At 50.4% G+C, this 25,731-nt stretch overlaps 1 protein-coding gene across 2 annotated transcripts; it reads left to right on the plus strand.

Moving 5' to 3' along the window:
• The first annotated feature begins 494 nt into the window (after window positions 1-494).
• On the plus strand, window positions 495-24,868 carry TOM1L2 (target of myb1 like 2 membrane trafficking protein). Of its 2 annotated transcripts, XM_081338355.1 has the most exons (15): window positions 495-639; window positions 7,059-7,143; window positions 7,844-7,922; window positions 8,058-8,207; window positions 9,002-9,136; window positions 9,528-9,674; window positions 9,823-9,939; window positions 11,422-11,555; window positions 12,368-12,416; window positions 12,963-13,086; window positions 13,771-13,888; window positions 14,965-15,040; window positions 19,933-19,992; window positions 21,514-21,550; window positions 22,128-24,868. In XM_081338355.1, the coding sequence occupies exons 1-15, from the start codon at window positions 588-590 to the stop codon at window positions 22,277-22,279; spliced, it is 1,515 nt and encodes a 504-aa protein (XP_081194481.1). In that variant the 5' UTR covers window positions 495-587; the 3' UTR covers window positions 22,280-24,868. The 2 variants fall into 2 exon arrangements, with proteins under 2 accessions (XP_081194481.1, XP_081194482.1); XM_081338356.1 differs by lacking the exon at window positions 19,933-19,992.
• Window positions 24,869-25,731: the final 863 nt, after the last annotated feature.

Raw genomic sequence — 25,731 nt, forward strand, 5'->3', positions numbered from 1 at the left:
CCGGGGACCCTCAGGCCTCGTTGCTTACGAAGCCGCGTCCGTTGCTAGGGAAGGTCACGTGACCTCTTGTGGAGCCCGCCGCCTTTCTTCTCGCGTCTCAGCTGCTAGCAGGCGAGTTCGATCCGCGTTCGCTTTGCCGGACGTCTGTCAGAGCTGACTCACCAATGAAAAGCCACATAAACAGCCTTTCCCTCTCGGGATTGGTTGTGAAAGCCACACGGCTTGTGAATTACCTGCGAATGCTACCCAATAGTCTCTGGGCTAACGCTGCATCGTTCTCCAATCGCGAAGCGGGGAAGGCGGAGCCCTCTCCCTTCCCGCCTCGTCGTCTTCTCTCAGACGCTGCCCGCTTTCAAGTCGAGTCCCCTGGCCTGACAGTGATGGGCGTCCCGCTCCTCCAATGACCAAGCGCCCCTCGGGAACTCCGTCCAATAGAAAGGGAGTTGGGGCCGTCCTACGGCGCCAACGCCGCCGCGCTTGGACGCCTTCGCCGTCGCTCAGGCCGGGGAGGCGGGACGAGGTCGCGGAGAGAGGCGACGCGAGGCGAATCAGGCCGTGAGGCCGGTCGCGTTTGTTGTCATCCCAAGATGGAGTTTCTTCTGGGGAACCCCTTCGCCACCCCGGTGGGGCAGAGCCTCGGTAAGACGGGCGCGGGGAAGGATTCTGGCCGACTGGAGCTCGGCTGAGGCGCCTCAGGCCAAGAGTGTGTGTGTGTGTGTGTGTGTGGGAGCTGGGCTTCGGATGGGGGTGGGGCTCCTCGGCCCGCTCTGGGGCCCCCAGGATCGGTTGGCCGGGGCTGAAGGGACCCTTCCAGGCGGGGAGGGGGGCTCTGCAGGCGACCCTGCGCCTCCTCCCCAGTGGCCCCCTTGCACCCCTCCCCCAAGGGCCTCCCTGGGCCCCTCTGACGCCTGAATACTCCTCACCTGGGCAGGTGCGGCCCCGCCTCCTCCCCCGGCTGAGAAAGCAGCCCCTCCCCCCTTCGGTCCCCGGAGAGCCTCTGTCCCAGGTGGGCTTTTGGCCCTGATGCCCGGGGGGGGGGGTTGTGGTCGGTTTCACTGTGTGGCGATGCTGGAAGGCGCCCCCACCCCCCCAAACCAGCCCTGGGGGGTGTCTATCAGGTGAGGGTGGATGCTGGAGGAGCATCTCCACCTGGCCTTTCCCAGCTGCCCATCTGCTGCTGCTGCTGCTGCAGCTGCGAATGAGCTTCTTCCTTTCTATGGAGCTCTGTGCAAAGTCTCTCTGAATACCCATGGGGAGGGGGTTTCTCTTGGGAGGGTCCTTGGGAAGACCCTCTGGGTAAAGGCCAGCTGTTCCCCTGGGGGCGGGGGTTGCGTCCAGCCAAGAAAGTATGTGCCGAGCCAACTGTGACACGCCCAGCAGCTTCCCAAAGCTGGATCAGACTGCAGGATGACATATGTTTTGTGGAAGCTTTGATGATTAAAAAACAAAAAGCGAGCATTTTTAAAAATTGATAGATAGATATACACATACAGCGGAGAGATGTTTTGGGAGAGAACCAATATAAAAGACAACTTTGCCTGGCAGGCTCAGACTTTCAGCAATCTGTAGCTGTTAGTGGGAAGCACGGATAGGTCAGGGTTGGTGTGGGAATAGGAGGGGTACAAGGCCTTCAGAAAATCTCTGGCAGAGGGGACAGAAATTGGGGGAGCCACTATGGAGGGTAGAGGTTTTAGGAAGACCCAGCCAGAGAATAAAGGAAGAGGTTGCCAAAAGGGATGCTCAGAACCTATGGATGAGCTTGGAGCTAGGAATGCTGGCAGGAAATGAAACAGAGGATGGCCAAGAGGGAAAACTGCCTTAAAAACATAGCAAGGTGTAGATTTAGAGGCCCTGTAATCTTGAAAAAGACTCCTGGGGAGCATCTAGGGGAGGATGATTAAATTGTTTGTGGATATTTACGGTAACTTCTCCACTTAAGGCTCAAGAAGCTGTTTTCTTGGCTTAAAACAGTGACTAAGCAGGGGCGTGGGAAGGTTGATGGGTGTACAAAAGCCACGTGTCAGAGTGCAAGGACCTTGACGACACTGCTTTGCGATGTGCACCAGTTGTTCTGTTTAAAAGAAACGACGCCTTTCCATAATGGGAGCGTGCTTTAAGGAAGTTGCTGTGTGGCAAGTTGGGAGCTCCTGATGTAACATGCCTTTAAAGAACCCAGGGATCCGAAAATTGTTTGGTGAGTGGACTTTCTGATCAGTGGCCTTAAATCACTTTCTTGAACTCAGTGTGGAAATAGGAGAAAGAGAGGACAGAGTTGAGGCATAAGGTTGAGAAATGTAGGGGAGAGGATACGTGTTGAGACATATAACACAGAAATTGGAAGGAAGAATTGAGAAATGCAAAACCTGTGTTGGTTTCTACCTAGCCGAATAGTGCTTTTAGTCAAAATTAGGAAGTGGGGCGCAAGCTTTTCTTACTGGGAAGGATCTTGATCAGTTTGTGAAGTGAACCTGCTTGCTTGTGCATCAACACACAACAGTCATGTGAATGCTGTAGAGATGCTTGATCCAAAAGCAGGTAAAGACTCTTTACTTTGAGCCCATTTTTCTTTGTGGCAGATGCTAATCGTTGAGAATGAAATAAGAGATCCTGTTCTAAAGGGCAACAGTCTAATTTAGGGTGCCTTCATTTTGCCCTTGGAGAATCAAAAATAGATTCTGGCCTTTTTTTCTAACAAATTGTGACATTTTATTCAATGGGAAACAGATCCCCAACGCAGACAAGAGAGGGCTGCATAATGGAAGTGTTGTGTATAGTCCAAGGAATGTCATTTACATCTGACTTTGTTGACCTTTACGAAGGCCTTGAATAAGGGACTCGGAACATCCCTTTATTTAAAAGGAGACGTTACTGCAATTCTAAGAGTTTTCTTTACAGAACACATATTGTTCCAATTTATTGGTATGCTGTGAAGCTGAAAGTCCTAGGGAGGCTTTCTACCAATTGGGAGAGAAAAAAAACATGAAAATCTCTGAAAGAGAAACAGATAAAAACAGAGCACTGCTTCTTTTTAAAAATTTTGTTTTGTTAGATAACACTTTCTATGTGGTCTTGATTCAGAAGGGACTTCGAAAGTTCCGAATGAATTCCCCAAAATGTTGCTGCCTTGAAATTGTCAGATCCTTGAATTAGAACATACAGTACAGAGGCTGGTTCAGATACTGCACTAAACCAGCAGAGGATTTAGTTCTTCTTGTGTTAGGATATTCTTTTATGATTTTTTAAGGAGTAATGGAACATAACTATAGCTTAGTTCACCGAGTGAACCCAGCCTGGATGGCACAATATAGGTAAAGCTTCACAAGGGAAGTAGCTGTGCTTGGGAAATTGTGGCTGTGCCTAAAGCCTAAAATTGGCCAACTGCAAAATGAGAAAAGAAGTGGAACTTAGGCAAGAGATGGGAATTAATAGTTTGAAAATCTTTATTCTGAAGAAAATGTCTAGTGGTAACAGATTGCATTCACCTCTTTGACTGTTGATTTAAAAAAACCCCAAAACCCAAAGGTTTGCTGCACACACAGTGTTTATCAAAGATCAAAACATCCCACTTGGCTTGCAGAGTGGGATCTGATCTCAGTCGACAAATAGTTGCTTATATATATACAGGTCTGTATATTTCAAAGCCTCATGTCAGGAACTGCCCAAAGTTTAATCGCACCCGTCTCCTCCTCCCTAAGATCTAGTAATTGCAGACTCTAGGATATATGACACTGACATTATGTGACACAGTTGTTGACTTCCCAGAAAAAAGCCGAGATCTGCAAGTCATGTACAGTATAACAAGTTTTCCTCTGGTGGCTGGCCTTAAAAACAAGAGAAGCCTGTGAGGGATTTCACTTTCATTTGAACGGGGATGGGAAAACAAACATGTCCTGGATGAAAGAATAACCCACCCTCTGCTGTATTACCTTGGCTGAAGTAGTTCATAGTTCACTGAGTTTTTCCTTCTGGAACGTTTCTGTGGTTCTTCCTGGCTCGTGTGTGAGATGCAATTATTTGACTTTTTGTTGTTCTTTGGTGGCTCTTTTGATGTTAGGGAAGATGGGGACTAGTCCTATTAAAGTCTATTGGATTGATGACAGCTTTGGCATCTGCAATTAAAGCTGGTGGCCTCTGAAAATATCTAGGGCTAGAAATGCATCAGCATTGTACTTCCTCTGCTAGTAAACGGCATTGATTCCCATGAAAAGTTAATCTCCAACTCACTAGGACATTGGGTAAACATGAGCAAAGACTCTTCAGGAAAGGTTAGAGAAGATCAGAGGCTTATCTTTCTTTGTTGTAAAATGCAAATAACTCGGCTGTGAAACAGGTTGAATCAGTAAAGGAATAAACACTTTCTGAAGGTTAATGAGCAATATGTTTATTAATTCATCCCTGATGCAACTCCCTCTTATGTGTTTGCTGTATTTGTGATGACACAGAATCTTTTGACCATGAAATATTGGACAAGATTTCTGTGAAAGCACAGAGTTGGCCAAATAAGCTCCCAGAGATGTGTTAAACTCTGAGAAGAACGTAATAATTGTTCCCTGAGACTGAGAGTTAGCTGATGAATCTCAGACTACACTATATAAGATAATTCAGGCTGGAGGAAGAACTTCTCTGCGTTATCTCAAATTGTGGATTTTTTCAGGCTTTAAATTCAGTTGGCTTCTCACTGATGGCTACTCATCAGGGGTCTCCAAACTTGGCAACTTTAAGACTCGTGGATTTCAACTCCCAGAATTACTCAGTTAGCCAAGTCCACAAGTCTTAAAGTTGCCAAGTTTGGAGACCCCTGGGGTGGACATTAGGAGAAGTATTCAAATAGTGAAAACTGTTGGACACCAAACCCAGGCTTGTGTTAATAATGGCTTCCCAGTTTAAAACCAGTGAGAGACGGTGCATTGTTTCATTATTGTCCATTTTCTCCAAGGCATTCAGGAAGAATCTCTGCCTCCCCTCCCTCTTTCTTCTTAGCTCCTTCCTGCAAGTAGAAAGGTGATTAAATGATGGCTGCCATCAGGCCACGAAACTATTGCTGATTATATGCTTTTTAGTTCCTTTTCTCTAAGCATGGAATCTTCCTTGGGATCTTCTAACTCCTCCCTACTCTTGTTTTCTAACATGCAAAATTGTATGCTACCTTCTGGCATATCCGGTGTTTAATAGCCAAATGCTAATGCAAAAATATTCCTGAAGAATGTTTACGTTCTGTGCAGGATTCCAAATATTTTTTAAAAAATTCAGGTAGGTCTAGTTCGATGCAACGTATTGCTAATGGAAGCAAACTATGGCTTGGCACACATGTTACTCTGTAGCACCACAGGAATAAAAACGATAAATCAGTAAAGCAAGCATAGGCCTGCGCATAAAAAAATAGACTATTTCTCTTCCAATTCTCATTCTGTTTCCAATTAGATTGACTGCTGACCAAGAGAATGGCTTGGTTCACACACCAAGCTAAGCCCCAATGGAATTTACAGTATTTGGGTTTCAGCTGAAGATACCATGTGTGTTTAGCTATTGTGGTTCATAAACATGGCTTCAGACTTGACATCATGTAGCAACCCTTTCACTCAGGGGTTGTTCAATAAACCACTGTTTAGCTCAGTCAATCTGTCTTGCAAGAATTGGACCTTAACTTACTGGTCTGCAGCTGACCCTTCGTAGCATCCTTGGCTTAAGAGGATGTAGTAAATGAGGTTGGGGAAAGTACCGAGCAGTGTCAGATTCTAACAGCCGGCGATGGTATATTCCACTGCAGTCACTCTAAAAGCAAAGGACCATTTCCTTGAAACAGAAGATGGGGTGATTATTTTTCAACTTCGGACCACAAAACTCAAAAGCTCCCCATTTATCCCCTCTGGTAAAATTAGAGCCCTCTGCAGTACATATTGTAAATTAGCTGCTATGAATAACTTGACAAGACGCTGGAGTGGCCTCAGACCAGGATGTGATTGGTACTTGAGGTTTGGTGGTGAAATATTTCTGCAGACAAATAACATCGTACATGCCAGAATGCATCCATATTGCAAAGTGCTTTGAGAGTGCTATAAGCCTATTTCAGATGGATTATATTGTAAGAAGAAATCCTCAGGAATTGAAAATTAAATCTTCAAAAGGAACACATAACAAGAAATAGATTGGTTGACTTAGTATTGTATGCTTTATCTCTTGCTAATATAAAGTACTTAAGGGTATTTGTCTGTGTGTGTGTGTGTGTGTGCGCACACATGCATACACACACACAAATGTATATTACACCCAGTTATAATTTGTCAGCTTTCAGCTAGATCAGAAATATTCAGCCGGAGTCCTCTCTGCAAACAACAGACACTTTGAAAATTGTTGCCAAACAGTAATTTTTCATGCAACAAAAGAATAAATAGATGACTAGCACATTACCTTAATAATATTTCAATGCAAAAATTAAACGAACTGATCTTTTGTCCAAGGCATAATATCCTACTTTTTGCCACGTCATTCAAAATTCAGTTCTTGGCCTGCAAAAACATTGTACACTGAGTTTGATAACACTACTTCCCTAACAACTGTGCCTTCTCCCTACCTGTCTAGCAAGGGGTTTGGGGTTTTCCTTGTCTGCTTTATTTTGCATGTGGCCCCAGTCAAAACTGGGGCTGATGAACTGTTGGGCTTCCCTTCCTTAAGAGGCAGAAAAAGAAAAAAGGACAGCAGAGGTGATTTAGTGCTATTGGCCAAACGAGGAAACTGGCAGACTCAACATTTGATTTCAGAGTATTTCTCTTCCTACCTAAATCTTTTCATTCTCCTGGTAGCTCTTTATGGGTCATTTTCTAAACTTAAGACCCTTCAGGTTGCTCAGTTTTTTGCAAACTGTGACACCGTCTGTTGGCACTCTATTTTACGTAAATCCGAACAAGTGTGTGGTGGATCATTTGCCCAAAAGGAAGGAAATCTTGATGGAATACCTTGCGTTGTGCTGCACGGAGCTGTAGGTGAGGCTTACCGGTTTGGCCTAATGAACCGGCTGTCAATTTCTCAGAAAACGAGCAGCGTATTTGGTTGTCTTACAGAAAGGGCCACCGACGGCTCCCTACAGAGCGAAGACTGGACGCTGAACATGGAGATATGTGACATCATCAACGAGACAGAAGAAGGGTAGGTGTGCATGCACCATGTTAGCTGATGGCAAAATTGCCTTTTGCCATTTTGGAGGCCTCTTTTTCTGGGAAGAGTAGTTGCTTGTTGGTCGGGTTGACTCTGCTGGCAGTCTGGATGCAGTTTGGATATTCAGTTCGGTATTGCCTTAAATCTAACAAACAAAGAAGATGATGCGAAAGGGACCAGTGGTTTGAAGCTGTGTAAGCCAAACTCCTGTGTGGCTTCAGCCCCCAGCATTTGATTCTAAGCCTGAAGAAGCTCGTTAAATAAGATATTGTTCAAGAAGTTGTTCAACAATATTTCGAGTAGCTGGAATACTTTAGGCCAAGGCGGTTCTGTGTGTTTAAACGCCATCGGAATGTTGTTGATCAAACTCCTGCAGTCTCCTTTTAGGCAAAAGCATCACAAAAGCAGCATCTTTTTGCTGGCTTCTTTTCAGCATCTTCATAGCTCCTGGCCTGGCTTTGAGTTTTGTTTTGTTCTTTTTAAAAAAAACTGCTGAAACTATTTGTATGTTCCCTTGGGGGATTGTGTTCTCCTTTGAGATGCTCTGCTGTAATTGAGCAAAAACACTGGAGCCTCCAAGCACCCGGGTTCAAAACAGGTATGCACAAACAGCTTAAAACAGGAGTTGTTGTGCTTCTGTGCTTCAGAGGCACCTGGGGCTTTCCCCATCCTCTCCTCCTCCTCTCCTCAGCCCGAAGGATGCCGTTCGAGCTCTCAAGAAGAGGCTGAATGGGAACAAGAACTACAGAGAGGTGATGCTCGCTCTAACGGTAAGTACAGCTAAAGATCTGGAGACTTGGGGGAACAAGTCCGTCACCCCAGAACCCGATCTAGCAGCTCTCTTTTTTTAGGATGCTGAGTGTTGACTCTCTCTTCTGCACCTGAAATGTGTTTTTCACACCAAGGTTCTGGAAACGTGTGTAAAGAACTGCGGCCACCGCTTCCATATCCTGGTAGCAAACCGAGATTTCATAGATGGTGTCCTGGTTAAAATAATTTCACCCAAGAATAATCCTCCCACGATTGTTCAAGATAAAGTCCTTGCTCTGATTCAGGTATACTGTTTTAATTTAAGTATCTCTTTCTCTCTGAGCGTACAGCGTCACCAATCTTACAGCTTTAAGGCCAGCTAGTTTTGAAACTTCTACTGACTGGGCTTTAGCAGGTTGATAGTCCTTTTAATCTTGATATGCATATTTCCAGTTGTGCATTAAGCAGCTGCCTGCTTCTTAATTTGAAAGGGTGAATCAAGCCCAGCATCGGCTCCCTTTGCCCGATGGCTCTTCTCAAGGTTTTTGGGCAACGAGCTGATTCACTTGCACAATGTTTGAGGGTTTGTATCCCACCTTTGACTCTTGAATCACACGTAAAGGTCTCCATGCCAAAAACTAACAGGGTGAGGATGAATGACTGTTTCTAGTCTGTTTCGTAGCTTTTCTTTCCATCACACTATAAAGTTGGGTAATCTCAAGAGGGTCTTTAGCAAGACCCACTGGTAGGGCTGTTGGGGGAGGTGTGTCTCACGATCTCTCAGTTGTAATGAATCCAAGAAGAAAATGACCAGTTCAGACGCCCCAGTGCAGGGGTCCCCAGCCCCCGGTCCGTGGATCAGCATCAGTCCACAGCACGCCAGCAACCGGTCAGCACAAACAAGTGAAGCCCCATCTGTGGGATGCAGGCAGCACACGAAACCAGGCCCCCTCCGGTCTGCAGAAAAACCTCTCTCCACGGAACCAGGCCCTGGTGCCCAACAATTGAGGGGAGGGGGGGGGGCTGCCCTAGTGAAGAAACATGGACTGTGTAGAAGCAGCCTGACAATCCTGCCTGCTTTTTATTTTTATTTTTTCAGGCTTGGGCCGATGCCTTTCGAAGCAGCCCTGACCTCACAGGAGTCGTGCACATTTACGAAGAGCTCAAGAGGAAAGGCATAGAGTTTCCTGTCTCTGATCTGGATGCCCTGTCTCCAATACACACCCCACAGAGAGTAAGCATCTGAGCCTGGGAAGTAAAAGCCCCCACCCAAGGGCTGGACTCTGAACTGCACGTGAAAGAGGGGGATGAGTTGTACAGTCACGAAGCATAGAATACCTGGGACGTTCATTGAGCTGGGAAAAACTGGACTGCCTTTTAGAACAACTTTGCAGGTTCTGGCCCCAGGCACTGTTAGCGCCCGGTCTCCCAGGGTGAGAAGACTACTAGCTGCTTGGATGGGAGGCTGCACAATTGCACTCCGCCCTCTTTGGGCCTCCAGAGCACTTAGGTGACTGTTGTAAATAGAATCACACACACACACACACAGAAGCACAGAGCCTCCCCTCTCCCTATTCGCAGGTGGGCTGGGTCTCTCTCTCATCAACTGCCATTTCCCTTGCTAGAGCGTTCCTGAAATTGACCCGGCTGCCAACATGAACAAGTCCCAGTCTCAGCAGATGATGAGCTCCAGCCCCTCCCCCACCTCTTTACCATCTTCTCAGGCCCCCCCTCTGAATGGGGCCGACCCCATCATAGCAAACACGGAACAGGTACTGCTCGGGAGGAAGGGGTCCCTGGGTGCGGTGGGGGAGCTGTGCCCCTCCCCTCCACACTCCTTCAGGGTGAGACGCGTGTTGTCGGCTTTTAGATAACAAAAGCACTTTCCTCCTCCCCTGCCTGCCCCCCCCTTCCCTCCAGATTGCACGATTACGCAGCGAGTTGGACGTTGTTCGTGGCAACACAAAGGTGATGTCGGAGATGCTCACGGAAATGATCCCCGGGCAAGAGGATTCCTCAGACTTGGAGTTGCTGCAGGTGAATCTGTCCCAGGGAAATTTTCCTAGCTCTTCTGCAGTCCTTGACTTACAACAGTTCACTTAGTGACCATTCAGAGTGGCGACGGCAGGGAGAAAAGTGGCTCGTGACCGTCTTTCAGACTTAGAACCGTTGCAGCCTCCCCGTGGTCATGGGATCAAAATTCAGGCACTTGGCAACTGACTCATACTGAAGACGGTTGCAGGGTGTCCCAGGGTCACATGATCACCTTTTCTCAATGGAGAAACCGGGTTCACTTAACAACCCTGTTACCAGCTTAACCACCGTAGTGATTCACTTAACAACTGTGAGAAAAAATGGGGCAAAGTTCACTTAACAGATGTCTCAGCAAGAGAAGTTTTTGGCTCAATTGCGGTCGTAAGCCGAGGACTCTCTGTATTTGTTCTGAGGGACTCCAACCATTTAGTCTGGAGCCACTTTGAGAGCCCCAGAGTCGGAAGGGATCGTTTGGTTCTTGAAGACGGATCTGATGCTTGGGGAAGATCCCGATTCCAGCATTCGTGACAAATGGTTTTCCCACCTCTGCTTATGTTCATCTATGGAACGACAGCCCCAGCCCCCCTCTTCCATCCCCAGCCCCTCTTGCGGTTAGCCAGAAGTCAGACGAAGTCTGCTATCGCCTCTTCCAAAAGACCAACAGCAGCAGGTGTTGTGAATTAGGGCTCACTTCCTCAGGTGCAAATTTCTCCTGTTTTTCCTGGAACTGAAGTCCATTATTCTCTGCTCGGCCCTTCTGGGATGACAGAGAACAAGGCGTTGTCTGTAGGTGGCCCTTTAGTTACTTGGATTTAAGGAACCGAGATAAACGTGTGGCTGGTCCTTGCCTCTTAGAAATAGGCAAAACAAAAGAAACCGCTAAGACAATTTCCCGATGCCGTGCAAGCCAGTTTTGTCAGCCTGTCTCCACTACCTGAGTCCAGACGTCTGAAATGTCACCGTCTGGCTCTAAACTGACGAGATTAAAGTCGACGTTGGCAAACCTGGTCCTCAAGCTGTTGCGGCAGCTGGAGAACCTGAGTGGGGGTTTGTGCCACGCTCTGAATGTCAGTCTCGGCAGAGGAAGCCCAGGCAGCTTTTTACTCTTCTCAAAGGTTGGATGTTGCCACCCCTCCGCTGATTTTCCATTCTGGCAGGGAAGCATTCAGACTCAGGCTAGCTTTGTTCAAAGGTCACCCACTGCTCATGGAAAGCCCGGTGGGGGAAGCTGGCTTCTCTTGTGGTTGATGTGATGTCCAGTGGATCAGCTGGATAGGCTGGGCCCCTTTTGCAGAGGGAGCCAAAATAGCCAACGAAAGAGGCCAGATGTGGGCCACAGCCTCTCTTAAGAGACATCTGGAAGCAAAAATACACTCAAAAGGCAGCAGGAACTCCTCCCAGTCATGAAACGTCTGGCTCCTGCTTGTGGTGCCACCCCTGGAGACTGTTCCTTGTTCTCAGTCATCTCCCTGTTTGCTCTGCTAGGAGCTGAACCGCACTTGCCGAGCGATGCAGCAACGGATCGTGGAGCTGATCTCCAGGGTGTCCAATGAAGAGGTCACCGAGGAGCTGCTTCATGCCAACGATGACTTGAATAACGTCTTCCTCAGATACGAGAGGTGACGTCCCTTTTTTCTTTGAGAAGTTAGATCCTCCAGAACAAGGCAGGGCAAGCCAAGGCCTTCCCTCTCTAGTGACAGCAGGTGGGGTGGGGTGGGGTCCCTCAGAAGAGGAGACATTCAGGAGTCTTTCCTTTTTTACCGAATTGCAGCCTTTTCTCCATTTCCCAGTTCTCCTCCTCCCAGGAGGCAGGGAAGAGAAGCATCGTAAATGTCAGAGCTGCATTAAACCATTTCGGTTCTTTCTCTGCTGATCAGCTGCCGATCATTGAATCCCAGCTGCCTGCACCAATGCCTGGCTGGCTGAGAGGTGATGTGTACAGTTGGACGCTAGAGGTCCATAAAGAACCTCCTGGAACCAAAACAGGAACTGGTGGCCATCAGGATATTACATTCCAGAGGTGGACCTTGCCCTGCAGAACAGGTCACAGTTAGGATATGTTAGTTTGCCTAGGAGCGGATATCGAGTCCAGTTAAGCGCTTCAGCAAGGCCTCCGAGACAGAGAACAGACCATCCCTCCGTGGAAGAACTGCCCCAAGCACAATTCATCTCCAGGCTAGGGCCCAAAACACTCTGTTTGCAGACAACCACTTCCTGTGTTGGGTTAACTTCCGTGGGCAACCAGGGAGATGGGGAAAGGATGGCATATGGGTCTTGTAGTGCTCTTCTGGGTGTCTTACCCAAAATCAACTCTTCCCCCCCTTTTGCGCCACAGCAATTTCTTCTCCCCATTCCCGCTTTTGGGTGAAGACCCAAATTGTTCAGCACTGCCCCCTGCCCTCTTTTTTATTCCTTTATTGTCTTCCTCTAGGTTTGAACGGTACCGACTGGGTCGGTCAGCACAGAATGCAAGCAATGGGGTAAGTCTTTCCAAACAGCGTAACAGCTCTGCGCTCTGTCCTTGTTGCCAGAGGGTACGCTTCCCCTAAGAATCGCTAGTACTTACTCTGAATATTAAGCATAACTGGTTGTGTCTTGGTTGGCAAAGCAACACGCGGGGCTCTGCTTGCAGATTGGGAGGAATCAGACTGCTTCCAGCCATTTCAAGCTGACCAGGAGAACGTGAAGATAGCTAGGTTGGAAGTTCTTGGAACACCATCGTCCTAATCAGAAAATCAGGATGGTGGCCCAAATGCTTCCGTCAAAGTTCTGCCTGGTTTTTTTTTGTGTGTGTGTGGTTGGTCACAATTCTTCTCCTTGCGTGTTGGGAGAGAATTCTGCCCCTTTTAGCCGAGGCGCCATAACCAGGGAAAGAAAGAACATCTGAAGAGAGGTTTAAGGGGGTGGGGGCTTGTGTAAACACGCCCCTCCTGGCTGTATCTTCCTGGGCTTCGTTGGAGCCACCTGCCTCTGGCTCCTGTGATCCTCTCGTGTGACCGCTGCTGCTGCCCTCTGTGTCCCAGCAGGTTCTCAATGAGGTGTCGGAGGACAACTTGATAGACCTGGGCCCTGGGTCCCCAGCAGTGGTCAGCCCCATGGTGGGCAACACGGCCCCCGCCTCCACCCTTTCCACTCAGCTTGCTGGCCTCGGTGAGTATTTTATTTCCTTCCGTTTCTGGAAGAATGGGAGGAAGTCTCAAGAAGCTAGTCCCTAGTGGGGTCCTTTCAAACTTGAGAGGTTTCCCAGTATGCTTAGGTAGTTGCCAGTGTTGGATGCTGGCAGCTGTGTGGGAGGAAGCACCTGGGAGCCAGCCCATTTAGATGCAGAGGGGCCCTTTCCCCCATTTATAACAGATTTGTGCACAATAAGTTTCCGCGATAAGACACAACCTTTTATTACCTTGTGCGCAATCGTCAACCGTGCTGTGCACAAATCTGTGTTTGTCCCAGTAGGGCTCTTCAAGTCAAAATTTACATCCCATATTACATTCAAGCTGTGTCTCATTTAATTGATTTCTGCGGTCCCTTCTCTGGCTCAGAGTCTTTGGCACTGCAAAGAGGCGAGGAGAACTGGATGTGGCGCCATTTCCTTCCCAATCTGTCCTTCTTCTGAATCCCATCTCCCTCCCCCCCCCCCAAGTCTCCCCAAAGATGAGTTTTCGGTCTAAGCTCATCTGGCCGGCTTCAGGCTTGGCTACAGGGAATGTTCATATGCACCAAGACTTATCAAAAGACGGCTTTTGTTCAAAGTGCTGCTTTTTTGTTCAGAGCAAACCAGGCCCGTCTTCCTTTGCTTAAGACTTCTAGCTTTTTGTCCTCTGTGTCTCTCTGTAGATTTGGGCACAAACAACGTAAGTGGGGCCCTCGGCTCGCTCCCCCACAGCAATCCCCGGGATGACTTTGACATGTTTGCACAAACGAGGGGCGGTTCCTTGGCAGATCAGCATAAAACGTAAGTGGCCGCAGCAGGGATTCCGCTGCCTCTCTGAACATTTATTTGTATTCCGCATTTATTATTTTTACAAATTAAGCTCAAGGTGGCGAACAGATCCAACACGCCTTCCTCCTCCTACGTTCCCCACAACAACAACCTTGTGAAGTGGGTTGGGCTGAGAGGAGGAGGGCGGGTTTAGGGTTACCCAGCTGGCTTTCACGCCTAAGGTGGGACTACAACTCACCGTCACCTGCTTTCTAACCAGGTGCCTTAACCACTAGGTAAAACTGGCTGCTTAGGACCAAAGGAGCTGCTCAAGTCAATAGTCATCCTCTGGGTCCCAGGTTCAAATGCTGAGCCAGTGAATGATCTGGTGCCTTCATTTCACGGCCGCTGTGCTAAAATGAACACATTTTTAGATACACAGTTGGAGCAGATCTTATCCCGAGGGCTTTGTGAGAGGGAAATTTGACGGCTCAGTTAGATCGTATTTCAGGCTATTTCCAGGCTACTCAGAGCCAATGGAAATGTACTGAGAAATCAAAGACTATCAGAAATGCAGCGTGAGACCTTTTCACGAGACCTCAGGAATGCCTCGCCCTGGCCAAGCCATTGTTGTGGCGATAATTTTGTCGCAGCTTTCAGGGCTATTAAAAATGGAGTCCTGGCTTTCTGGGGGTTTGCTGGATGAATTACGGCCCCCAGAGACCTCCCAGAGACGCCTCGGTATTTAAGCATCAATGATGCTTTCTTGTCTTTGTTCCATTGGCTCCACCCTGTGGCAGATTTAGTGTGTGTGGGGGGATTTTTATCTAATCAGCTCCCTCTGCCTTAATTGGATTGGCCTGGTGGGCTTCTCGGGAGATGTGAAATCCCCAGATTTAGGGACTTTTTATGTGTGTATATTCAGCTCCCATAATCAAATCTGCCCCTGCGGGCGGAAGAGTTAAATGAGCTTGCATCTGGCTGCACTCATTGTTTTTCTTTCTTTTTACGAATAAAACCGGCGTGCTTTGGCCTCTCTTTCACATGTTTTCTTTTGCTATTGTTGGTTTCTGGTTATTTTAGCAATTCTTTTCTTTCCTTTTGTCCAGCGTGACAAAGGAGGATCCACCAATGGCTAAAGGGATGGCACCTGCCCCGGATAGCCGGAAACCAAATTCAGGAGGGGTAAGTTTGTTCTCTTCCATGTGTGTGTACGTGTTTGGTCTCTGTGTGTCCCCTTCTCAAGCTGAGGACAGTGTGTTCCCTTGTGTGCAGTTGTCTGATTTGGGGGCACCCGACTGGAACTAGCAGAGCGAGCTGGGGTCGTCCCCTTGTTTGTTCATTGGGGGGCTCAGCAGATATTCAGTGGGTTGGTGGGAAACTCCGGAGGGCAGGCCAAAGGCCCACCTTTTCTCTCAGCTTCATCTGAATGTTGTTGTGCTTAAAAGGGCCACTGATTTAGCGTGAGAAATACGGGGTGCTTGCTTTGGGACTGGGGAGGGGGCTTTCCTTTTTTCCCTGCAGTCCAGATTGAATGCACGGAGACCTCATTTCCCCCATGAGGGTTTTTTTCCCTCCTCTCCCCGGGCTCTTATACCTTCTCCAGCTGATCACCCCCTTCCTCATTCTGGCCTTTGTAGGATCCCAATATCCATCTATTCCTAATTAATTTTATTTCATCAGAATAAATGGGCCACCTTGTGTTTCCCCCAAGCAGTTCAAGGCAGTGTCAGTGGCTCTTTTCTCTTCCTCTGTCCCCCCCTCCCCGTTAAAATGAGAAATTTGCATTTCCCTTGTTAACTTTATGGCCAGGATTTGAATCCAGATCAGTGAAAGTGCGGTAGGGAACCTTTGCTCCCATTTGATGCCTGCCTCAGACCTCTTGAGTTTGGCTGGGGAGAACGGATTGCACAAGTCTGGAGGGCACCGGGTTGGGGACCAACGGCTTAGTGTGTTGTCAGCTCAAAGGGCCTCCTGGAGCAGGGTCAAAGTACCTGAAGGTTTGTCTTTCTCCCCTCCCCCCCAAGGCGTTGCCCGCAGGTGAAGACATCCGTATTTTGCTCTCCAGCTGACTTGGTGTTGGCAGCCCTTGCACCTAGTAGCAATCTCTACCCTTTCAGTTCTCAGCCTTGATTCTCTTAACCATGGCTAAAAAGTTGGTAAAATCGGGCACGACTCCATAGCCACCTCGCTTAGCAACAGAACTCCTGGTCCTAATTATAGTCTTAAGACGAGGACTGCCTCTCATCTTGGCTGGCCAGTACCCAAAGTATTGCTTGTTGGGACCCTTGCCGACGAAGACCTGGCCCCTTTCCGCCAGCTTCAAGGCCCTCTTGTCTCGGGAAGTGGGCACGGAGGGGTGTTTCTCCTACCCTCACGCTGCCAATTCTGGGTAGGGCCACCCGCAGGTAGAACCAGGTGGGAGGGTGGGGTGCCCAAAGCTTTTCCAGGCGCCTGCGCTGGACGTCCCGGGTCTGCCTTGGGAGGGGGGAAACGTGGTTCCTGTTTCATCTATGGTAATGAGGCGCTCTGTTCTCAACACACAGAGGAGAGGTCAAGGTGGGAGTTGCCCCATGGAGCCCATAGACAGGTGGCTCATCTCCCAAGGAATGGTGAGGACCGTTTTGCCGTCCAGTGACATCCCCTCCTCCCTCCATGTTGTCCTCACCCCTCCCGGTGTCCCTTTCTGCCGGCCTTACCACCCTTGGTTTACCTGTCACTCAGCCTCTTCACACAGTATCAGGGTGGGGGCAGTAAAAGGAGGGGGGGAGCCTCATCCGGGGAGATGGAAGGGTGGGCCGGTTGGGGCTGAATACAGCTACTCCTCGACTTACAACAGTTCATTTAGTGACTGTCCAAAGTTACGACGGCATTGAAAGAAGCGACACGCTTCTTTTTCGCACTTACAACCTTTGCAGCATCCCCCTGGTCACGTGATCGAAATTCAGAGAGTTGGCAATCGGCTCACACGTATCACGGTTGCAGTGTCCCAGGGTCACGGGATCCCCTTTTCTGGCCTTCTGACCCAAGCGAAGTCATAAGGGGGGAGCCAAATTCACATAACCAGCAGGTGATTCGCTTAACGACAGAGGCAAGAAAGGTTGTAAAATGGGGCAAAGCTCCCTGAACAAAGGTCTCACTTGACAACAGAAATGGGCTCAGTTGTGGTCAAGGACTACCTGTGTTTCTCTCGGAGGAGGGGACCAAGAGACCGAGTGCTCGGGGTGGGGGGTGGGCAGGCTTGTTTTCCAACCCTTGGATGGATCTCTCCACCGGCTCCTTGTACTGCCGTCGTCTTTTTTTTAATTCCTGCAGTATCGCCTTTTTCCCCTCCCTGGCAAACACAAGTCTCTAGTAAAGGTGGGGGACGTTTGGGGTTTTGCCAAAGGTTGAAGAGGCAGCACAGAAGAGCAACCCGAACCCAGAGGAAAGAGGCTCGATCGGTCTCTTCCTCCTCCGCTCTCTTGTCTTCAGATGTTTTGGACTTCAGATCCCACCCCTGGGCCAGCCTGGGCTCCTCGGTGGTTCTGCTCAGCTCCTTGGGAGGAGGAGGAGGAGAATAACGACTGCGTGTCCTGCAAGAGCAGACAAGTGAGAGTAGCAGAAGGGCCTCTCCCACATTAGTGTATCTCAAGCTTGGCCACTTGACGCATCGCTGGCTGGGGGATTCTGGGCGTCGAAGCCCAGGCGTCTTCAAGTGGCCAAGCTTGAGAAACACTATTCTTCTACACTCTGCATTTTACAGCCTTGCTCTGCACACCCAGAGCCAGCAATCCGATCAGCTTGTCCCACCGCTTGGCACAGCGCGCGCTGGATATAAACTTCCCCTTGGAAGATTCTGCTGCTTTCAGACCATTTTTTTTTGCAAAGGAAGGGAGAGGAAGGAAAAATCCTAAATGTGGCTAGGCAGGAACGTGCAGGAGTTGGGGGGGGGGGGGCTTTATTTACATCGCTCAGAAGGTGCACCTGGGACCCCCAAAGAGGAAATTGAGCAGCCGCCACCCCCAAGCTGCCCATCCCAGAACTCTCGCAGGAGACAGGCCTTTGGAAAAGCAGTGAAGGGGATTTGGTTGGGAAAAGGGGGTGCAGACTGTTTAGGGGACAGGGATGTTTAGGGGGATTAGACTGTTTGTAAGGAGCCCCCCTCCCGCCCCCAGGAGACAATGGAGGCAACTCCATTTTTTGCCCTTCAAATCTCCTGAGAGATTAAACCCATCTCACTGTTGCAGTTTCTCGGGGAGACCCTTAAAAGCCTCCCAGTATATTTCTCCCCCTGATTTGAAAATTCTGCTCTCCCTCCTCCGGTATTCCAACCATCCTCATTGTTAGCTTGTGTTTCTTCGGCTTGGAAAAAGGTTACTGCCCCCTTTGTCGACCCCTTAATAACACCCGTACAAGATTGGACAGGCTGGCTTTCCCCGGTCTGTCCTTCACAAGCTCCTGGTCCCTGTTTGTTTTTAACACGGACATGTTTGACCTCCTCTGTCCAACTAATCCCTAACCATGTTTCCACCACCACCAGCAGCAGCAGCTGTTAACCATGTGTGTTTATGAGACACATAATAAAGTGGACCTGCCCAAGTGTGCAAGCAGACACGTGAGCGGAAGTGCAAGGACACACCAAGAGTCCCTGGCCAAGGGCTGGAAATTTAAAGGAGCGAGTTGGGTCGGAGATACCCCGAAGCTCACTCTCGTTTCCAGAATATTTTTCTACATGCCTCATTTTGGATTGCTAGCCCCATTCGGTCCAGGCACCTCGTAGTCTAGACTGAGCGGCCTTTCCGTTTCGACCCTTGACCAGCGCACTCGAAGCGGCCCAGCTGTGGCTTGGCACAATGCCTGAATTGACGAGCCATGGTTATTACGCTGGTCGCTTCTGTCCCCAAGAGTCCAGGAGTGGAGAAAAGGGAACGTTTGGCAAATGGAAAATAAAAAGCAAGCAGTTGCGATATCTGGAATGGCAAGATACAGGTTTGGGTCTAAAGCCTGAGTATAATTTGGTACTTTTTTTATGAGCTCGGGGAAATCTCGTTATGTGGGATTGCAGCAGAAGCCAGCTCTGCCTAGCAGCGATTTGATAAAGATACAACAGGTCTCTCCTCGCTCACACCCCCTCCCCCAATCTATGTCTGGAGCAGCCCCACAGCTTTTAGCCAAACCATCTTTACCAAGCGGGGAATGAACACGGCTTTTTTAGACCTATACGTACGATGCGGTCTGATGGACGAGTGAGAGAAATGACGGAATGAATTTTGAATCTTTGGCTTGCGCACCATTTGGGCGAGAGGCCCCCGGCTTGACAAACAGAATTCAGACTAAAATCAGCCGCAATATTGATCGAGGCCTTCTCTTGGTGGCCTGATGTTAGCCGCCATCAACGGTCCAGAGAGAAAGTAGTTGGCGGGAGAGCAGGCAGAACAAGTGTGCTGTGTGTCTGTGGGTGCATGTGTGTACACAGAAACACCTTACGCTTGTGTGGGCCAGAATTTGGCCAGCAACCACTTCTTGGTGCCCATGAAAGAGGAACAGGGGAGAAAGGAATTCCGAGTCGTACGGGTAGCAGGTCCCAGTCTGATGCTTACGGACCGGGCTTCCCCCGGTCTGTGTCTCTCACCCAGCCGCACACTTGGGCACCCCGCCCAAACCTTCGCCGTCCCCGCGCAGGGCACCCCCCGCCTTGCCTCTGGGCCCCCTGCCTGCTTTCCTGCCTTCCCTATCGGTTAGGAGGCAGAGGGGTAGCCCTTTTGCTCCTGGGTTGTAGGATGCCCCCCCTCCCCATTTCACTCATCGTAGCCTTTTCCGTGTTGAGTTTTGCTAGCCACATTGCCTTGTTTCACGCCGCTTCGTTTGTGCGTGTGCTTTTTTCCGTTCGGTTGCAATCCCTGCGCGATGATGAAATGCACTTTTTTTTTTACCACAGCAATGCATCTTACACAGCCTATATTTGTGTTTTGTTTTTTGTTTGTTCCTCTTCCCCCTCTCTTTCCTTTCTCCCCCTCTTTTTTCCTGTCTCATTCTGGGCCCGTATTTCTGGGTGTGTTTTTGGTCTTGTTCTCCCATCTTGCTGCCCTGCCTAGATTCCCGTCCCACAGTCCTCCGTCATGGAGGACATTGAGGAGTGGCTGAGTACCGACGTGGTAAGAGACTTTTCGGTTCTTCTGCTCTGGTCCTCCTTTGGTTTTTTGGTTTGCCTCCCAGGATGGCAGGGCGATGCCCGGGCAGCAGCTCGCCTCTGGCACATGTTTCTAAAGCGCAGGCAGTCCTCGACTTAGGACAGCTCATTTAGTGACCCTTGGAAGTTACAACGGCGCTGAAAAAAGTGACCTGTGACCGTTTTTCACACTTAGGACCGTTGTAGCCTCCCCTTGGTCGCGTGACCAACGTTCGTACGCTTGGCAGCTGACTCGCATTTATGACGGTCACAGGGTCACGTGATTCCCCTTTTGCAGCCTTCCGATAAGCAAAGTCAAGGGGGAAGCCGGATTGACTTAACCACCGAGGGACTAACGTAGCCATTGCAGCGATTCACTTAACAACAGTGGCCAGAACAGTCGTAACGGGGCAGAAATCATTTAGCCAATGTTTCACTTAGCAACAGAAATGGGCTCAATTGTGGCCATAAGTCGAGGACTGCCTGTGCATGGGAAAGGATGCGGGGGGGAAGGGAAGGTGGGGAGGGTCAGGCCTCTGGCAGAACTGCAGGCAGGAGCCGTCCGATACGGGGAGCAGCTGGAGCAGAGGGGCGCTGAAGGAGAGGGGGGCAAACTCTGAGGAACGTAGACGGTCGATGAGCAGCAGCGTCCCTCGTTCTGGGAGTCGAAGTCCACACGGCTTAGAGTCGCCAAGGTGGAGAAACACAGGCCTGTTCGAAAGACGTTAAAAGATGCAGAGCGGAAAGATACCCCAAGGAAGAACTGCCTGGAGGGCTTTTGGCTGAGTGTTGGAACGGGGAAATGCCATGCCCACCCCAAGGAGCCCACTGGCCGGACAGGACCACCGCTCCTCCCTGGGGGATCCCCCCCCCGTGTCTGTCCGTGCAGGCTGGTCCTTCGCTTTGGATTTCGTAAGAAAGCAGCCCTCCTCCCAGGGCGGGGCTTTGGTCCCCAGTGTGGGGGTGCCAGGGCGGGCCCTTGGGGAGAGAGAGGTCCACGGTGTCCCCTGATGCCAACAGAAGCAGGCCACGAAAGCCATCGGGCCTCTTTTCCGGGCAACGGGGGACGGCCGTCAGCCCATCTTTGCCTTTTGGTTAAAGTTGCTAGGCTGCCCCCTCTCCTTCCAGGGGGTTCACCATCCCAGGTGCCCAAACTGTGGGGCGTCGCCTCAGCTTGGGGGAAGCTGACCCCTCAATCTGGCAGTCCCCTTTTGTCCGTCGGATGATGGATTCTCCTTCGTTGGCAAAGCCGAGCGGGTCAGTCCCTGTTTTTCATTCCCAGAAACGTCCAGAGACCCCATTTTTCTTGCTGGTTTTTTGTGTTTTTTTTTTAATCCTGAGTTGGGGCAAGCCGGAGCTCAGTCTTTGAGATCTCCCTGAGTTGGGTCAGCCTGCTGGCAAATACTTGTGCTCTCTGCCGTTCTTTGTAAAGGAGGAAGGGTATAAAAATGGTGAGCTTTCTCTCTTTTCTTCCCCACTCTCCCCTCCCTTCTTCCTCCAATTCCAGAAAGGAGATGAGCTGGAAGAAGGCGTGACCAGCGAAGGTACGTAAGCAGCCCAGGGATGGAGGGGCTGCCTCGGTTAATGAAAAGGGGGAGCTGCCGTGCGATGGGAAGGCCCTCCACCGCTGCCCTGGCCACAGCAAGCACCCCCCGACATCCGAGGGAGGGGAGCTAATGCAGGCTAGCAGGCTAGAAGAGACCCCCCCCCACGCTCAGCTCCTCCCTCGTGAATTCTGCAAAGTGGGTACCTGCGACGCGCACCCAGGCCAGGAAGACTGTTTGAAACGGCACAGGGGTTCCTGCTTGAACAGGGGGCTGGACTAGAAGACCTCCAAGGTGCCTCCCAACGCTGTTATTCTGTTAAACCTTGCAGCCGGTCAGCCACCAGCCGGCCATTTCTCCTCTGGACAATCAGGCTTCAGAGGCCAAGCCCTGCCTTGTCCAGCAGATGGGGTGGTCATCCCCCCCCCCCAGGCCCTCCTCATCCTCCCGGTCTCAGGCCACCCTCGGCTGGACTTGGCGGGGGGGGGGAGGGGATGGGATGGATGGCCAAAGAGTGTTGGGACTGTTTCCCCCTGAGCCTCTCTTTTTTTCCCTCTCCCTTTTTTAAACCTGGCAGAATTCGACCGGTTCCTGCAGGAGCGTGCCAGAGCGGCCGAGAGGATCCCCAACCTGCCCTCCCCTCCCCAGGAGGAGCCCAGGCCGCCCCCCGCGAACCCCCCCAGCAAAAGGAAGCCGGACCGGTCTGAGGACGCCCTCTTTGCTCTGTAACGGTCCTCCTCCCCCTCCCCTCCCCGCTCTCCCTGCACAAGAGGAGGCGGCAGCGGCAGCAGCAGCAGCCCAGGCCGAGAGCCCTCCCTCCGGCTAGCCAGGGGCCCCTTCCCGGGTGGGCTCTCTTCCCTCCTCTGGGACCCTAACCCTCATTTCCTTAACCTTGGAAGGCGCTTGAGAGCCCTTCTGCCACTCAGATGGGGTGTGTATGTGTCCCACTTAACTCCCTCTCACGCCTCTGCCCCGCTGATGATGCTGAGATTCCCCCCCTTTTTTTTTTTTTAAAAAAAGAGAGAGACCTGCATGACTACTTGCACAGACTCCATTCCCGCTGGCTTCCTCCCCCCTCCCCCCTCCCCTTGCTTATGCACAATAGTCATGCATTCCAGCCTGGCTTGGCTCTAGCTAGAACTACTCCAGAGCCCGGCCTGTGGCCTCTTCTGCTCGGCCTCCCACACAGATCAAACCTGACCTTCAGCATCATCCCTGCCCCCCCCTTCTCCTCTCTTAGCTCCGCCTGGAGGGTTGCCTGGGAAGCTAATCGGAAAGGGGCTCGTTTGTGCAAAGGCAGCATCGTTTAGCCAAAGCCCCCGGGTGGGTTCCATGGCTGACGAAGGAGCGGGAGCGAACCGGCTGCAGGCCTCTTCTCCCCTTGATCCCCCCTCTCTAGGTGGGCTCAGCCCCACCCGTGGGGGGGCCCTCTCCTCCTATCTTTACAAGAAGGGTATTGAGAAGGGAAGGTCAGCCACAGAAAGGGACGACGAGATTGCACTTTGCACTGGAAATGTTAACCCTGAGCGGCAGTTGTCTGGAGGTATGAACCACTCTGTGTGTGTGTGTGTGTGTGTGTGTGTGTGTGTGTGTGTGTGTGTGTGTGTGTTAAAACCTTATTTGCATTTTAAAGCACTAAATGGCACTATGTCACTGGCAGCAGGATTCTCTTCCCAACATTAACGAAAGGGTGGGAAGGGGTGTGGGGCAGCCCTGCTGGAATGAGTGGGGGCTTCTGCCCTCCTCTGACTCCAGCATTTCAGCACTGCCTACCAGAGGGGGGCCTTCACCGTTACCTCTCCCCCCACCCTGCCCCATCTTGCTTGCTTCTCCCGTCTTTCCCACTAAGTTCTTCTCCAGTCTTTTGTTCAATGCTGCCATACGTTAATCAGAAAAAAGACCCGATTCCCACTTCAGGGAGAGATCGGAGCCTTCTCCCTCCCCTTCACCCCCCTTGATTTTAAGAAAAGGGAAAATGTTTCAAAAGGGCCCATTCCCACAGGGCAGATGCGATGGAGAAGACTTTTAAGAGGGTGCAAAGATAATGGTGCAGGAGAAGAGCTTCCTCATGGGATTAAGCTGAACTAAAACGGGTCGGATCAAAGCGAGGAGCATCCTGGCCTCGCTTCACCCATCCAGTTTGGGCACCGTAGGCTGCGTAGGCCCTGCCTTTCCCCCAGGAGAGGAAGTGATCCTTCCACGCTGCTGGGCAGAGGACCCGATCGATGGCTTGCCTTCTGGCAGGGCCCCTGTCAGCCTGGGAAAGAGGCTGCGTTTCCTTTGTCCCGAGAGTTCCCCAATGCCAGCCTTCGCTTGGCACAGACCTGGAGTCCGCTTTCATCCCTCGGGACGTTACCTGGTGATCTCGATAACCCATCAGGCTCAGCAGGGCCTGCGGGAAAAGCAGCTGTGGGGCTCCAGCTTGATCTTCCCTTCCCCTCTCTGGGATGGCCCCCACGTGGGGGGCAGAGGAGAAGTGAGGGGAACGAAAGAGGAAGAAAGCAGAGCTAACCTCCCTTGAGCATCTTTTGCTGTTTCAAGCACACGGTCTAGTTGCACAGATCTACCCACTGTGCCTTCCAGTTGCCCCTCTGCACTGTTCCTTGCAGCCCTGCCAAACCAGCTTGCTTTGGGAGGAGGCTGAGGCTCCCGAGGGCTTTTCAGGTTAACCTGCAGCCCTTGGAGAAGGTCCAGCCGCTGGGCCTGACCACCTCCTGGCCTCCCTCTGCCCAAGAAGTCAGCCTCCCAAATCTGGGCTCTCCTCGAGTCTCTTGCCCGGTTTCCCGTTGCCTTGCCTCTGTTTCAGTCTCTGGTCCTCCCCCACCGACCACCTAACTGCTAACTGTGACAGGGATCCCTTCCCCCCCAAAACCCCCGTGTCATAGCCTTGCCATCTGAATATTTAAAGCTGCAACTTCTTCTCTGGTTGTCCCGGTTTTAAAAGCGGATAATATTTATTGACAAACAGCATTCAACGTTTTGTTTTATTTGAGAGGGGACAGTCGATGGGCAGGCCCTTGGAATTTATTGTTTAAAGAGAAATGTAAAGATTAACTATGTAAAAACCATACTAGCAATTATAACAACACTGAAACCCATTTGAAACTGCCTCGCTCCCCTCTTTCTTCTGCTAGTGACAATATACCCGAGAGAGCAAAGCCCAACCCCAGGGTGGGGTGGGGTGGGGGTGTTTGCATAAGGCTGTATTAACCAATGTCACTTAACTCTCCGTTTGGATGTCTGTCTGTCTCTGTACATATTTATACATATATTGTTTCTGCATGTCAAAGTCCATCCAATAAAAAAAATAGTGCAATCTTATAGAGCAATAGCGACTGAATCTCTCTCACACACACCCCCCCCCGTGGGGCCCAAACGCCAGGAGAAATGTTGCACTTGAAAGGATTCTGTACAGGCAGTCCCCGACTTACAACAGCTCACTTACTGACCGTTCAAAGTTACAATGGCACTGAATAAAGTGACTTATGACCGTTTTCACAGTTGCGACCTTTGTGGCATCCCCAGGATCACGGGATCGAAATTCAAATTGTTGGCACAGCGACTCGTGTTTATGACGGTCACAGCATCCCAGGGGTCACGCGATTCCCCTTTTGCGACCGCCTGACAAGCAAAGTCCATGCGGAAGCCAGATTCACTTAACAACCTTGTTACTCAACAACCGCACTGGTTGACTGAACTGTGGCAAGAAAGGTCATAAAGTGGGTCAAAAACTCACTTAACAATTGTGTCCGCTTAGCAATGGAAATTTGGGGCTCAGCTGTGGTCATATAAGTCGAGGACTCCCTGTACTTTTTTTTTCCCCCTTCTCCGCTTTGCATTTCCAGAGTTTTTGCAGTGAATCTTTTAATCATACTTTCCAGCTCTGTTTTCAAGGCATAACAGCTCTGGGTCAGGTACCACTTGCAACTTTTTTGATAAAAAGGAGACAGAGGCTGGGCCTCGTTTCCCATTTCCCTCCCGCACTAATAATAAATGGAAAGGAAGGTCTCTTCCCCACCACCCCCAGCCCTTCTGGCTCAACTTCCCAGATACAGGGGTGGGGAACCTTGGCTCTTTGATGAGTTGTGGACTTCAACTCCCAGAGTGTCCCATGTTCTGTTTTGTCTTGACACGGGGGTTCCCAACCTTGGCCGCTTTAAAAGTGGACTTCAACTCCCAGA

This window comes from Vipera berus (genome assembly GCF_964194415.1).
Source record: "Vipera berus genome assembly, chromosome: 13".
In the NCBI taxonomy this organism is placed as follows: Eukaryota; Metazoa; Chordata; class Lepidosauria; order Squamata; family Viperidae; genus Vipera; species Vipera berus.

What these genes read in the sequence shown, in the direction of transcription:
- TOM1L2 (XM_081338355.1), top strand. Translation starts at nt 588, where the DNA reads ATGGAGTTTCTTCTGGGGAACCCCTTCGCCACCCCGGTGGGGCAGAGC. An exon ending in CAGACTTGGAGTTGCTGCAG is followed by an intron (nt 9,940 to 11,421) that starts GTGAATCTGTCC and finishes TTGCTCTGCTAG; the next exon opens with GAGCTGAACCGCACTTGCCG. An exon ending in GGAAACCAAATTCAGGAGGG is followed by an intron (nt 15,041 to 19,932) that starts GTAAGTTTGTTC and finishes TGCCCTGCCTAG; the next exon opens with ATTCCCGTCCCACAGTCCTC.